This window comes from Lolium perenne, chromosome 3 (genome assembly GCF_019359855.2).
Source record: "Lolium perenne isolate Kyuss_39 chromosome 3, Kyuss_2.0, whole genome shotgun sequence".
Taxonomy (NCBI): Eukaryota; Viridiplantae; Streptophyta; class Magnoliopsida; order Poales; family Poaceae; genus Lolium; species Lolium perenne.
The window spans coordinates 25,659,710-25,673,842 of NC_067246.2; the positions used below are offsets into that span (position 1 = coordinate 25,659,710).

Sequence of the window (14,133 nt, forward strand, 5' to 3'; positions counted from 1 at the left end):
AGACCCGGACAATTACGAGTTGCTAAATATGAATGAATTTGTGTGGATGGACCGAACAATTGTAGTTCTTGCACGGGATGTACCATATTGTAGCACTAGCATAGTGCAAGGACAGTTGGTGGCCTTGTGCCATCCTGTCATATTTCATAGGGACCATTACAATGTGGACACGAGGTCCCTTATCGTGGAACACATGATCAACTCTTTTGTATTTTGTGCCATGCGATTGCAAATAATAATAAAATGATTTTTTGTATATGTTGTTGATTAGACATGTGACCAGAACCTCTAACAGAATTCATAGAGTGAGGGGCCGGAGTGAGTGGTAGATAGCATGCAAATACACATGTGTATTAAGAGAGACCTGGATATTAAATCAATGTATGCTGATATGTCGAATTACAATATTTCGACTAGGTAAAAATACATTTGGAAGTTTGTAGCCCCTCTTAAAGTCATGAATTTGGATTGGTATATGGGTAGAATAGTGATTCAGACTACAAGTTATATCTGCGATGTTTGTACTGAACGTCGATGATCTTTGGTCAGCGAAGAGCGGGCTAGGTAGTTGCCTGCAGCTAATCGACGGGAACAAACAAAATGAATGGATACAAATCACTTGTACAAATATCATGTGTTTACAACGTGTGTTGTGGTATATTTGGATCAATACTGATCCGAAATAAATGAATCAACTTTTTTTAGATACATATGTATCTAGACACATTTTAGTGTACGTAAGTATGTAGAAAAAATTGAGTCACTTATTTTGTAATGGAGGTAATACAATGGAGGGCGAGGACACATGCCTATCTATCTCCTGCTCCCATCCGGATGGCAAAGTAGAAGTTAGAGACGACAAAGCAGTAGCAGTGGCAGGCGGAAGAAGTGAGGTCAAGAGCCTAGGACGATGGAGGGAGGATATGGAAAAACAAGAAGGCTTGGTTTCGTTGTTCAACTTGTGTAAAAAGTTTAATTGTAAAACCACCATTTTTCGTACTGGACTACAACTCGGGCCCATTTTCATTTTAAATATCTGACTCGGCCTGATTAATATGTTTGGAAGCATGTGCACATTTAATCGATTAAGACATTGAGAGGTAGGTGTATATTCACTGATTGGTTATGTGCACATTTAATGGATAACATATTTAATATCTCGTTGGTCCTGCTAGATCTACTTTATTGTGTGCCCCCATATGAGTACCGTTCCTATGGTGCCAGCGGGGCAACCATCATGTCACGCTGAACTTTCTCCCGAAGTTAGGTCGGCCAATAGATAAGACATGAAAATAACACATGAAGATGAAGAAGAAATCACCCTCATTGCTAGACTGCCCAGTGCAGGTGCGGAGTCGCTCTTTGCTATCTAAAAGTAGTCTAGCGCTAAGCGCACCAACTCATTGGTCAATCAAGTCAATAAGGTGTCTGATTCATCTGGCGACCTAAGCCATTGCGCAAGATAATAAATAAATGTGAAGCATCTTTCTGTCAACCATCCCCGGCCATACACTCCTAGCAAAGAGTTCTCCAACAATATGTGAATACATCCCTTCTATGGATATTTTGGGTACGTATATTGCAGTCAATTATTGTAACAATTGTATTCATTTTATTATGAAGCTTATCGTAATTATTATATGATGCAATGATGCAGGCAAGTAGGTAGAATCATGATCCCAAAAACCAATAGTATCATGATTCTGAGAAATGATGTTATGTGTGATGGGAAAACAAAGATGCAGGCAAGTAGGTAGAATCATGATCCAGAAAACCTCATCAGTGACAGAAAACTAAGGTGCATGCAAGTTAGTTGTGATTGGTCATGTGACACCGCATTGCTGGTGTACACATTTTAGACACTGCTCAAGATCTGTGATTTGGACAAAGAAGACACGGACAATTACGAGTTGCTGAGTATGAATGCATTTGTGTGGATGGACAGAACAATTGTAGTTGTTACACGGGGTGGACCATATTGTAGCACTAGCATAGTGCAAGGATTGTTGGTGGCCTTGTCCCAGCCTATCATTATATCGCATGGACCATTACAATGTGGACACGTGGTCCCTTATCGTGGAACACATGATCAGCTCTTTTGTATTATATGCGGTGGGATTGCAAATAATAAAAAAAGATTTATCTTTGTATATGTTGTTGATTAGACAGGTGACTAGCACCTCTAACATAATTCATAGGGTGAGAGGCCGGAGTGATTGGTAGATAGTGTATTCATAGAGATCTGCATCTCTGAGTTAAATCAATGTATGCTAATATATTGAATTACAATATTTCGTCTAGTTAGAAATACATTTGGAAGTTTGTAGTCCCTCCTAAGGTCATGAATTTTGATTAGTATATGGGTAGAAGGGTGATGCCGACAAAAAGTTATATCTGAGATGTTTGTACTTAACGTCGATGGTCTTTTGGTCAGCGAAGAGCACGCTAGCTAGTTGCCTGCAACTACTTGATGGGGACAAACAAAATGAATGGATGCAAATCGGTTGTATAAATCTCACGTGTTTACACGCGTGTCGTGATACAGTAGGATCAATACTGATCCGAAATAAGTGAATCAACTTTGTTTAGATACACATGTATGTAGACACATTTTAGTGTGCAGATACGTATGTATCTAGATAAAATTGAGTCACTTATTTTCTAATGGTGGTAATACAACGGAGGGATATGACACATGCATCTCTGTCTCCTGCTCCCCTCTGGCTGGTAAAGTAGGCGTCGGAGATGACAAAGCAGTGGCAGTGGCAGGCGGAAGAAACGAGGTCAAGAGCCCAGGACGAGGGAGGGAGGATATGGAAAAGAGAGAAGGCATGGTTTCATTTTCAACTTGTGTAAAAATTTTAGTTGTAAAACCACCATTTTGGGTACTGGACTACAACTCGGGCCCATTTTCATTTGAAATATCGGACTCGGCCTGATTAATATTTAGGAAGCAGCTGCATATTTAATCGATTAAGACATTGAGAGGTAGGTGCATATTCTGATCATGTGAAGTAAGTGTCATGGATTAAATATGTAATGTATCGTTGGTCCTGCTAGATCTACTTTATTGTATGCCCCCATGAGGACCATTGCTATGGTGCCAGTGGTGCAACCATCATGTTACACTGAATACGCCCGAAGTCAGGTCGGAAAATAGATATGACATAAAAAAGATAACACATTACACATGCCGTAAACTATCACTGAAGGAAAAGCCGGCTTCACCAAGGCCGGCTTGGGCCATTGGAATCTTGTACGAAGCTGGCAGTATTTTTACCTAGTTTAGGGCTAATTTTCTAAAATGAATCCTTGTTGTGAACGTGTAATAGATATCCTAGGCTTGTCTGGATAGACCAGTGTCCCCATGTAGATGTGAGGGTTGCCGGCCGATTAAAATTAAGCACACAATCGATAAACATCAATACCATTTACCTTTTTACCTCTCCAAACCCATATACCTTCTTTTTCTCTTCGGTGACTTTGCACATAACTGACCCATAGAATCCACAACCAAGCTATTGGCAGCCATACCGACTTATCTGAGTTAATAGCATCCGGAAACTCCGATGGGATTCCTCCAGAGGAACCGGGCTGCTGGTCTAAAACGTGTTGGCTTACTTTCTTGTGTACTGCGTCGTAAGATCGAGCCTCCCGCGGACGCATTGTGGTGCATCACCCTTGCTCCCACGGGTACAGAGTGACATGGTTCGCTTGTAAGCGACTTCTGAGTCACAACGAAGTATCAGTGTTATGTCCACTTTTTAGTTTTTCCGGTGGCAGTCTACAATGTCCGTACTTCAGCGTGGAAGCCCGAGAGCTTCTGCATTCATATGCGACCATTTGGAGATGTTCACACGGGATTTATGTAACTTTTTGGATAATGGTTTTGCAAGCACCTTATGTAATCCTTTTCGTTTGCGAATGAGTCCTTGTTCATCCTTACAACGGAAAATTTGCAATAAAATAGCTGTGTACACCAACTGATAAGATCCCATATATCGTTTTCTTGCGCTATCAAACAGGTTGTATTAATAATATGTTGGGCTTTGTTCTAGACGAGAAGACGTACCCAATAGTTGTATGAATCCTGGCTGCCCCTGTTGCCAATCACTATATATAGTCACGCAGGCATCTAGAAATGGCTCGCAACTGGCACAGAGGGAGAGAGAGATGGCAAACTGTTTTGGTGAGGAAGTGGATATTTTCAAGTTGGATACGATGAGTAGGTATGTTGGTAAAGAGAAGAAGCGGGAAGACCTGGCACGAGAGGCGTCGCGTCTAAGTAACGAGGACGGCAAGAACGACAAGGCTACAAAGTGCGTATGTGTGCGTGCGTGTTGTATTAGATTAGGGTAGATGCATCATGTATGTATATGTGTTTATTACAGTCCATATATTCATATCTGCAGGTACGTGCGCGATCTGAAAGCTTGGTATGGCAAGGGAGTGACGACCTTGTGCCTGATCTACAACCAAACTGGCGACACCCTGCGGTACGTAGACACCGTAGACTGGTTTGGCTACATCGGGCAAACGCCATACCCTACCGAGATCGGCAATGGCCAGTGGGCGTCCTTCCTCCACGTGAAGAGGTCTGGCGTGTCGTCAGGATCCATGGCAGGCATAGTCTACCGTGGCAAAGATAAGGACGGCCGCGAGCGTGACTTCATGCTGGGTTGGAGCTCCCCCTGGGGAGCTTTCTATCGTAACAAGGCCTACTGTGAGGTGGGCAATGTCGGCTCCTTCTCGTCGCGCTGGGATGATCTGTATCGCCTAGTCAGCAACGCCGACTATACTTGGAATGCCAAGGACAATGGGAGAAGTTCCGTGCATGCCAGCATTGGGGTCCCCAGTTCCTCCTTGTTCATCGCGTATGTCGAGACCCCGTTTGGTCCATGAATCTAAACTACCTATGTGTACTACCTCCATCTACAATAGACGTCTGAGATTTATTTAAATCTAGATGTATCTAGATTTATGTAAACCTCAAAATAAATTTTATTTATATACGGAGTGATCGAGTATGTTTATTTATTGGCTTCATCGATGTAATGTTGTTCCATCTTAATTTCCCAGCCCATCTAGCTTGCTCTTGCATGCTTGAATAATGAATAATATAATATATGTCAAGACCCCTTTCGATCCATGAATCTTTTATGAATTTGCTCTTTGAACCAGTTCATGAATTGTTGTTGTGCCCTCTACTGATTTGTTCCTCTTTCCTTGCCTCCTTTCGTGATTTCTAACTTTATCTAATATGATTTTGTGCGTCTTCACACTTGGATCGACCACTTGTAGGTGTTGTAACACTACTAGCGGTGTGCTCGGACAAAGTCGGTTCGTCGTGTTGGTGTATCATAGTACATGTTCAGATCCTTTTTCAAAGTCGAGTGACCCACTCCCCCCTAGCATGCATGTGTGCTTATTAACGGGAAACCCAATTCATTGTTTGATGCCTAAGTAATTTGCGCCGAACGAGATGCCATCCTATGTCAGAAAGCCTTGAACGATCCTTCCATCAGGTTGGGCCCTGTTACGAACGAATCCCTTGATGACCTCATTCATCCTTTTGAACGGCACCATGTTGTGCATGAATGTCGGCCCCAATTCATTGATCTCGGGGACCCTGAAGCTCTTTCCTGATACCTCAGTTTTTCAAGTCGTTTGTATCATGTGGCCCATCTTTTGTCTTCTCTTGCATGTTAAACGACGGGCAAGAAAACTCTCGCAGACATTCTTCGTAATATGCATGACATCAAGATTATGATGTGTATCGAGAACATTCTAGTACGGGAAGCCCCAAAAAACAGATTTCCATTTCCATACTTTCACCAGTGACTCAGGCTCCTTCCACTTGTTTCTCGGCTTAGGTCTTTCTTTTTAGTTATCCAACAAGTTGAAGATCCGAGCTTCGTTCCTCTTACGTTGCTTGCCTCAGGTCTCATTTTACCGTTGGACAGGTTTGTACGAGTTCTCCACGCATCATTATTGTCAATCCACCTTCGATTCCCCATGAAAACGGTTTTATAAGAGCCCTTTTTCGGTAGATAGTGATAAGTTGTATCATCCATGTAGTTAACATATCCAATGTGTCATCGCACACCTCACCAGAGATATACCCGTAACCAAGATAGTCTTGCATCGTCGTGATCAATGTAGATCTCATAGGGAAATAATTTAGTACGTTTTCATCCCATGTATTGACCCCTTCATCAACCCATAATATGTCTAGTTATTCCTTCTGTAGCTGGAGATACAAGTTAATATCAATCCCTGATTGTGTCGGTCCTTGAATTAGCATGATCATGTGTATGTACTTTCGCTTCATGCACAACCAAGTGGGTAGGTTGTACATCCATACAAATATGGGCCAGGTGTTGTGTATCATGCTCTAGTTGCCAAACAGATTCAATCGCCCATACGCACATCCAACCTAAGATGCCTCGGATCAGATGCGAATTCTAGGTATTCAGGTATTCAGAGATTTCCACTTGCTACCATTTGCAAGGGTGTCTCAGCATGTCATCATCTGCATTTGCATGCAATCTATCCGAATGCCAATGCATGAGCTCTGCTTCTTTCGGATCTGTGAAATAGCATTGCAGATGGGAAATGATCGGAAAGTACCATATAATCTTTCGAGGAGCTTTCATTGATCCATGCTTGTATTGGGGTTCCTTGCACACCGGACACTCTGTTTCATCCTTATCCTAGTTCCGATAAATGATGCAATCTTTGATGCAAGCGTGGTTTTTATGTGCAGCAAATCAAGAGGGCAAACGACCTTCTTGGCCTCCTAGATACTATGAGGCAGAAAGTTCCCCTCTAGAAATACTTTGTGTAGATAATCAAGTTGTGCATCGATACTTGTGTCATTACATTTGTATTTTTGCTTGATGTCTAGAAGGTTGAGTGTCAGGATCAAGTGGGTGTGCTTGGGATGGCAACTATCATACAATGGAGATTTTGAGTCTACATGCAATTGTGCCAACTTGGCTATATGTATAGACGCAACTCTATGGTTCGTCGTGGGCTTCCAAAGAAGGTTTTGAACATGAGGGTCTTGTAGCATTGCTATCAACTACGATGTCAACGGGGTCATGTGTGTACACCTCTCGTTCTTGTCCGGACTCTTCATCATCCAGATCCCATTTTAGCGCCTCTTGGTTCCCTCCTTCATGTGGCTCTTTTTCATTATTGTTTCCCCCCTCTTCATGATCATGCAACACTTCGTCGGCAGCACCATTATCATCATGCCTATAGCCTTCCATGAAGCCATATCGGAGCATGTACAACTTCACATTGCCATGGAAAGGGTCGTACAAAATCTGATCTTTGCATTTAGAACACAGACAAGATATATCATCATCACCATCTCGAAGCATATCACCGATTGCATGCCTACAAAAATTTGACACCTTCTGCCCAATATCCGGATCCATGAGAAAGCGCTACAAATGCCTACAAGTTATTATAAATAGTGAACTAGAACCACAACGACGTCACAGAAATTTTTGACATGACCTTTGCTAAAATTAGGACATATTGAGTACCAGAATTTGACGAAAATGGAAGTCAACCAACTTTTCATCAATACATTGGCAACTATATAATTTCCCTAAAAAAAGAAACACATGCGGAACGCACAATTAATGTCGTCGGGGCCCATCGGCCCCATATTATCTATGTCAACGATTGTGATCACACACACATGCATTAGTATCAATCTCTCACAATAATTAGTTTTAAAATGCCTCAAAGCATGTGCGAGAAGAAAACCGAGACATTGATCGAGCGAGAGGGGTGTGCGTGGTCTATCCGGTGGGAGAGAGAGGGGAGTGTGAAGGAGTGGAAGGTATGAGAGTGTGGAGGAGTGGAAGTTGTGAGAGTGCGGAGGAGTGAGGAGAAATAAGCTAAAACTTGAAGAGGCACAACAGATAAAGAATGTGAGAAGGAAGAAGAAGGGGTTGTGGCATGGTTTTATGGTGTGATATGAACGCTAGCGGTGTGTACCAATCATCGCATGCAACTAACTAGTGGCGTGCAAATAAACGCCAAGCCACTAGTTTGTGGGACCCATGAGTGGGCCCGTCTGAGAAGTAGTGGTGGCGTTGAGAATAACCGACACACCACTGGGTGTGCCCAAGTTTACACGCCACTAGTTAGGGGCGTCTCTAAAAACCTGCACGCCACTTACCTGTGGCGTGTCGGAAAATTGACCACATCACAGGCACCCAAATGCTGGCGGCGTACGAAAAGTGGACATGCCACCGCTATAACTAGTGGCGTGGATTTGAGTTGCCACGACACGGATAAATTGTCACCTATAAGCAGTTTTCTACCAGTGTAGAAGCTAATCCCTCTGTTTCCATGAACAAAGTGCACACGCTTTCTAAGGTTTATGTTTGATCAAAAAACTAAGCAACAATATCTCAATTATATTGTACAAAAATAATATTGTTATATTTGTACTACAAAACTCTCTAAAATGATACCGTGTTTTATCAAACTGACCATATATATTTGAAGTAATCTTTGGTTAAAGACAAATCTTGGTAATCTTGTGTGTCTTATCCGTACCCAAGGCTATATGGAGCCTGATTTTTTTAGAAATTTGAAAATGATATTTCATATTTCAGAAAAATCTGAAAAAAATCCTAGATGTAAATAAATTACCTCTTATGTACTCCATTGCTTCTTGGAGCCATTTTCATCTGGAAAATTGGGCTCGACGTGATTAAGCTATTGAGATAGAGGTGCAGATTTACTTGATCAAGGCATTGAGAGCTAGGTAGGCATTCACTGATTGATCATGTGATGTTAGTGTCATAGATACAAGTTTCAATATCTTACTAGATGTACTTTATTGTGTGGCCCCACGGGAGGACCATTGATCTAGTACCAGCGTTGCAACCTTCATGTCATGCCACCATTTGCCCGGTGTCATTACAGCCATTAGGGACCTATCACATAGGTATGAAGAAGGTAACATGTGAATACGCATAAATCAAATTGATATTAGATTATTCATGAAACTAAAAAGTACAAGGATGGGCATTTGTTTACTGAGTGAAACACCATGGTTAGCGGCTGCTAACCGGAATTTCAGCCCCCTCTAGTAAATGACTTTACAATGTAAAAAAATCCCAGTGCGTTGCAATTTTGACTGGTTGACTAGGTGAACATAAACCCTACTGTATTTCTCCTCTGATGTAACCTCCCGCACCAACTCATCTGCCCCGGAACTTTCACTTGCTACTTCTCTAAAAGTTCTGTTTGAAATGTTCAGACATTACCGTGATTGAAATCTAAATATTGTTTGAGAATATAGCTCCGAGAGATTTTTCTGAGGTGTACCCAAATCCCTGCATGGACCGATGGCTTGGTCCTCCTCTTCTTGCTAAATCTCCCACCAACAAGCCCACTATAGGCGCCGACACCCAAATTATGAGAAATATGACAGCCTATATTGGGGGACCGAAAGTGTTGTCAGGGATCCTCAAATGAATGCGTACTCCTCTTGTTACCTGCACCGGTAAATTACATGCTACCTCCATTTCAGAACACACTGCCGAATAGCTATAGGGCTAGCGGTAGCCTGTATCCCCTTTTTTGCACGAGTGGAGAAGAAAAATAGGTCATTTAGTTACGTGCGCGCATTTGCTTTCTTGCATGGCATGGATCTTATGGCATCCCTGAGACATGCCTTCAAGGAACGCCAACAGTTTGACAGTTTCTTCAGGGCCAGTCCTGGCGAGACGAATCCTTGACTCCACTAATGTAATTTTTGGTCCTGCGATGCAAAAGCTGGTAACGTGTGTTTCCACGAGCCTCTTTAATCTCTCTCATTAATCATCTTCATGGCTCAACGAGAACAACTCCTCGACAGACTCCGCGACAGACACGCCACGGAGGAGCTTCGCCGCGCTGCCGTTGCCGCCCCCGGCTGTGCTTGTTCGCCCCCTGCGTCAGCCGCCCCCGCCGCGCGCGCCCCCGCGCGGCCCGCCCACGGCAGCACTCGGCCCCGCGCTGCCCGCCAACGGCCGGCCCCAGCTGCGCGCGTCGCCCGTCCACGGCCGCCCCGACCGCGCACGCCCCGGCCGCGCGCGCCTCGCGCCGGCCTCGCCTGGCCGCGCCCGTGGTCGTGCTGGGCGCGCCTGGCTGCCCGCATCAACGAGATGTAGGCCTTTTTGGCGAACAGGTCGAGGTTGGCGAGCACCTGCACCGCCTCGAGCAAGACACCCCCTCGCGCTCGGTCGCGCCCTCGTCGGCCCCTCGTCAGCCTCGCGCCCGTCCACGTCCTCGCCCTCCCGCACCGGCCAGTGGCTGCCATGCTCGGCCTCGCCCTCGCCGGCCTCGTCACATGTCAAAGTTGTGGAGTTGATGTGTAGTTTGGGGCTGATTTGGCTTTGTTAGCTGCTAAAGTAGAGGTTATTAAAGGATTAGTAGATACGAGACTCGCTAATACAGAGCAACCAAACATATGTAAGTTGTATTTGCTGAGATCTAAACATATGTAAGTTGTATTTGCTTAGATCTGCAGGATAATACAGAGCAACCAAACGAAATGGGATTTGAGTGTGAACAAGGCTAACAAACGAAAACATTTTTTGCACCGGTGCTCATCTGAAACGAGATGGGGATTTCTTCCCACTGACGTAGTGAGCCATGATTCGAATGCAGTCTACCAAACGCGCCCATAGCTAAGATGTATAGAAAATCACTTTTCAGTGGGAAATCCATTGTGGCTCATAGGAGCATATGAACTCGTTATGTGAAAATATATTTTGAAGTGTTAAAAAATTCCGAAATAAAATTTGGCATGTACATCTAGATATTTTATGTTGGTACACATGTTTCTAGAAAAAAAATTATTTTTTATGTGTCTCCTCTAAAAAAGACAAATTTTGATGCTACAACACGACTACGTACAGGATATTTTTTTGTCTTTTTTGTACATACCACATAAAATGTTATTTTTTCACGAACACTTGTGTACGAATACAAAATTTCACAATGTACACTATAAATTTTATGCCAGAATTTTTTAATATTTTTAAAATTGTTTTTTGATTATTTTGCATAATGAGTGCAAATGCTTCTATGAGCCAAAAACGCCTCCTCCCTTTTCAGTAGAGTACTCTATCATTATATATACTTTTCCGAATGTATTGAAGGGTTCCTCCATTTCAGAATATATAATGTGGTATATTTAGGACAGAAAATTATATCCACAAACAAGTACTTTTCAATACATACCTAATAACGTCCAATTAATGCCACATACAATATATAATGATACAGCTGTTGTCAAATACTTATCCCGATAATAGCAATTCCCTTTTTACAATAAATAATACACGTACTCTTTCCAAGATTTGTGTTTGATCAAACCTTGGAGCAACAATATCTTGATTATATTCTACAAACTTAATATTGTTGGATTTGTACTGAAAACCTCTCTCAAATGATATCGTTTATATCAAATAGTCTGAACTTGCCGTGCGAAGTTTCTTTGCCGTGCGTGCTGCTTGCTGCGCACGGCAAAGATGTTTTTGCCTTGCGACGGCGCATGGCAATGAATTGTCGCACGGCAATGCCATTTTTTCCCGTAGTGATTGGTTAGAGATAAATCTTGAAAATTGTGTGTACCTTATGGGTACGAAAGGCTCGAGTATTTATACAAAAGTAGTTTGAAGGCGGGATGCTAGGGAAATCCGCTTTAGAACCTTACATGGAGCCTGATTATTTTAGAAATTTGAAAATAAACAACTGAATTTTTTTATATATTCGAAAACCTGGAAGGAATAAGTGTATGTGTGTGTGTATGTGTAGAGGTTGCTGGGCTTGCTAGCCTATATATATGATCTGAAGGGAGAGCAGCTAGAATAGGCTAGAACCGAAAGAGAAGAAAATGAGTAATACATTTGGGTTGGCCATCACGGCGGAAACCGTGAGAGCAATGGGGCGGTACGACCACAAGGATACAATCGACCAGGTAGACTGCGCGCGAGAAGCCATGAGGCTGATCCACGCGGAGGACAAGAACCTGGACGCCCTCGCCTACGCGTGGGATCTCAAGGGCATGTACGGCAACGGCAAGACCAGCATCGTCCTGGTATACAACGCCACCGGCGACAGGGTGACGCTGGGGGATGGTCGAGATTGGTCTGGCCGCATCTACGGCCGCCAGCCCCCTCGCGACTTCCAGAACGGCCAGTGGATCGCCTTCCTCCATGTAAGGTCTCCCTCCAACCCAAATGAACTCCAAGCCGCCAGGGTCTTCCGTGGCCGGAACGTCGACGGCCGACCTCGCGAGTTCCTGGTGTCCTGGGCCATCCCGCTGCAGGGCAGTCAAAATAACTCCGTAAGTTTCTTCAGATATTCTTTTTACCGTATATTGCTACGTTATATGTCAATATGTGTAACCATGATGTGTATATATATGTGCATGCCAGGCCTATACCGAAATCCGCGACGCAAACGGGTTCGCCGGGTGGACTAACGTCAGAAACAATCTGCTAAGGGCAAAATTAATCACTCGTTCAAACGACAACCACAAGTGCGCTTCAACGATCAGCATGGGTGGCTACTGGACTGCGGAATGCATCGCGGTTCTGCAGCACCAGTTTGAGCCCTTGCCGGATCCATACGCCAGAACCTAAATACGTCTACTTATAATGTTGTATTTTGATGGCTAAATAAGTTGCGCGGATCCTAGTCGATCGCCCCACCTCCTACGTACTGGTTTGTCGTCGCTCCTACTATCTATGTGTCCATCTATAAATAAATGGTGGCTCCTAGCTACTCCTATATGTATAAGATCGTGTATGTATCCGAAATTCAATTCAGTTCTGGGCTGTTCTTCGCCGCTTTGGGTTGCGGGGCTTAACTCTGCATGTCTGCATATACTTCCTCTACCAAAAAACTATATTTGGAACTGTCAAAAAAAGTTCACAAAATTTTTACTTATACATTTCCATAATATATGTGAGTTCGTGAAGTTTCATGAATAAAATAATATTTTTTATGGTCTATGCAGAAAAGAGAAAATTATCTTGCTAACAACCTTATTATCAGCACTAAATTTATTCTTTTTTACACACCCCACATGGCAAGTTGATTTTTTTTTCCTGAAACGACTTTGTGATAGTATGTACGAATTTTTTGTTTCAATTTTTAAAATTTCAAAATATGTTTAACATACATTTCAAAATGAAGAGAGAATATGTGCCCATGTTTCAAAACACCACTCCCATGTATTTATTGCTTGATGACTTCAAGTTTGGATGATACATATATTTGAGTTTCTTCCGTGTTGGCTGCTTTTGACAACATTAAGAATTTTCTTGATTAACAACAAACGGAACTACTCTTATCCTCTCAGAGTCCGTCTCCCACCTCTCCTCTTCCTGGCCTTATCCGCTCCGGGCCGGCAGGCCCCTCTCCTCCTCTTCTCCGGCGGAGGCCGGCGTTGAGTCTGCGCGAGGGTCCCTCCCCCGTGTATAGCAGTAGATAGGTTGTAGTCTAGGTTTCTTTGTGCCTTAGTGTTGTCTGGCTTCATGCCTTGGGGAGTTCCACCGGCTGGGCGCTCAGGCCGCCGTCAGCGGTGGTGGAGGTGGGGGCTGCTGGCCATCGTGCTCTGGAGGTTGGGGCTGTTGATGGCGGGCGTCTCTTCTCTGATCCTCTTCAGAATAAGCCTGGGATGCGGCTGGATATGCCGGTCTCCCTCTGTTCTGGTCGCCACGGTGGTTACCAAAAGAGGACTCCGACGTTTTCCAGCGGCATCTTGCCCTAGAGGTGCTTTGCTGCTACTGCTGGCAGCTTTCCTTGTGCGGAACACATGGCGCCCAAGCTTGGCGACGTGATCTTCGGCTGGAAGGGCGTTCCGTCTTCAACCTCCAGCATGGAGGCCTCTTCTCGAATCGGTTGCAGGAGCTTGACGCTGCGACGCCATCAAGTGGTTTGTCCCCGGTGGTATCGTGGTGGCCTGCAGCTTTGGTTCATCGTCGGAGCGGAGTTTCCAAGCGCACTGCTCTTAGACCTCGGCGGCGACGCCTTGAGGTCGCCGACGATTGGTGGCGGAGGTACCCAGGGACCCGATTGCGTTAAATCTTTTTGTTCCAGGGT

At 43.9% G+C, this 14,133-nt stretch overlaps 2 protein-coding genes and 1 long non-coding RNA gene across 3 annotated transcripts; all 3 read left to right on the forward strand.

Annotated features, from left to right (window-relative positions):
- The first annotated feature begins 4,158 nt into the window (after window positions 1-4,158).
- LOC127338099 (23 kDa jasmonate-induced protein) lies at window positions 4,159-5,133 on the forward strand. The gene is made up of 2 exons (XM_051364350.2): window positions 4,159-4,319; window positions 4,413-5,133. The coding sequence occupies exons 1-2, from the start codon at window positions 4,174-4,176 to the stop codon at window positions 4,900-4,902; spliced, it is 636 nt and encodes a 211-aa protein (XP_051220310.1). The 5' UTR covers window positions 4,159-4,173; the 3' UTR covers window positions 4,903-5,133.
- A 4,416-nt stretch (window positions 5,134-9,549) lies between these two features.
- Window positions 9,550-10,537, forward strand: LOC127338100 (uncharacterized). The gene is made up of 2 exons (XR_011753972.1): window positions 9,550-9,813; window positions 9,893-10,537. It is a non-coding gene; the product is annotated as an uncharacterized lncRNA (long non-coding RNA).
- Window positions 10,538-11,872: 1,335 nt separating this feature from the next.
- On the forward strand, window positions 11,873-12,854 carry LOC127340987 (23 kDa jasmonate-induced protein). The gene is made up of 2 exons (XM_051366756.1): window positions 11,873-12,370; window positions 12,462-12,854. The coding sequence occupies exons 1-2, from the start codon at window positions 11,918-11,920 to the stop codon at window positions 12,666-12,668; spliced, it is 660 nt and encodes a 219-aa protein (XP_051222716.1). The 5' UTR covers window positions 11,873-11,917; the 3' UTR covers window positions 12,669-12,854.
- The last annotated feature ends 1,279 nt before the right edge of the window (window positions 12,855-14,133 follow it).

What these genes read in the sequence shown, in the direction of transcription:
- LOC127338099 (XM_051364350.2), top strand. Translation starts at nt 4,174, where the DNA reads ATGGCAAACTGTTTTGGTGAGGAAGTGGATATTTTCAAGTTGGATACG. An exon ending in AAGAACGACAAGGCTACAAA is followed by an intron (nt 4,320 to 4,412) that starts GTGCGTATGTGT and finishes TCATATCTGCAG; the next exon opens with GTACGTGCGCGATCTGAAAG.
- LOC127340987 (XM_051366756.1), top strand. Translation starts at nt 11,918, where the DNA reads ATGAGTAATACATTTGGGTTGGCCATCACGGCGGAAACCGTGAGAGCA. An exon ending in AGGGCAGTCAAAATAACTCC is followed by an intron (nt 12,371 to 12,461) that starts GTAAGTTTCTTC and finishes TGTGCATGCCAG; the next exon opens with GCCTATACCGAAATCCGCGA.